At 68.4% G+C, this 307-nt stretch overlaps 1 protein-coding gene across 1 annotated transcript; it reads right to left on the bottom strand.

Moving 5' to 3' along the window:
- Positions 1–3: 3 nt before the first annotated feature.
- On the bottom strand, positions 4–229 carry LOC104081940 (feather keratin Cos1-1/Cos1-3/Cos2-1-like; the record flags this gene model as incomplete). Its single annotated transcript, XM_009584872.1, has 1 exon — positions 4–229. A coding segment is annotated over exon 1 (226 nt), but the record flags the coding sequence as incomplete, so codon positions are not given.
- Between the last annotated feature and the right edge of the window lie 78 nt (positions 230–307).

Raw genomic sequence — 307 nt, 5'->3', positions numbered from 1 at the left:
AGCGGAGGATGCTGCCCACGGCAGCTGAGGTGGAGGATCCCACGGCGGTGTTCTGCGGGAAGGAGCTGAGGATGGGGCCGGGCAGGGTCACCACCACAGGAGGGTGCTCGATAACGACGGTGGAGTTCTGGCACTGCCTGACACAGGGCTCGTTGCAGCTGTTGGCCAGCGGGGTGGGGCCGCAGGGCTGGCAGGGCTGGCAGGGCAGGCACGGGTTGTAGCAGGACATGTTGCGGGGCTGGAGGTGCACCTGAGAGAGAGGCAGGGAGGAGCACGGGGGCGCGTGAGGAGCAGCCTGTCTGCCCAC

This window comes from Fulmarus glacialis, unplaced genomic scaffold (assembly GCF_000690835.1).
Source record: "Fulmarus glacialis isolate BGI_N327 unplaced genomic scaffold, ASM69083v1 scaffold1949, whole genome shotgun sequence".
Taxonomy (NCBI): Eukaryota; Metazoa; Chordata; class Aves; order Procellariiformes; family Procellariidae; genus Fulmarus; species Fulmarus glacialis.
Note: the sequence above shows the minus strand (reverse complement) of the source record. Positions and strands in the feature narration are given on the sequence as shown.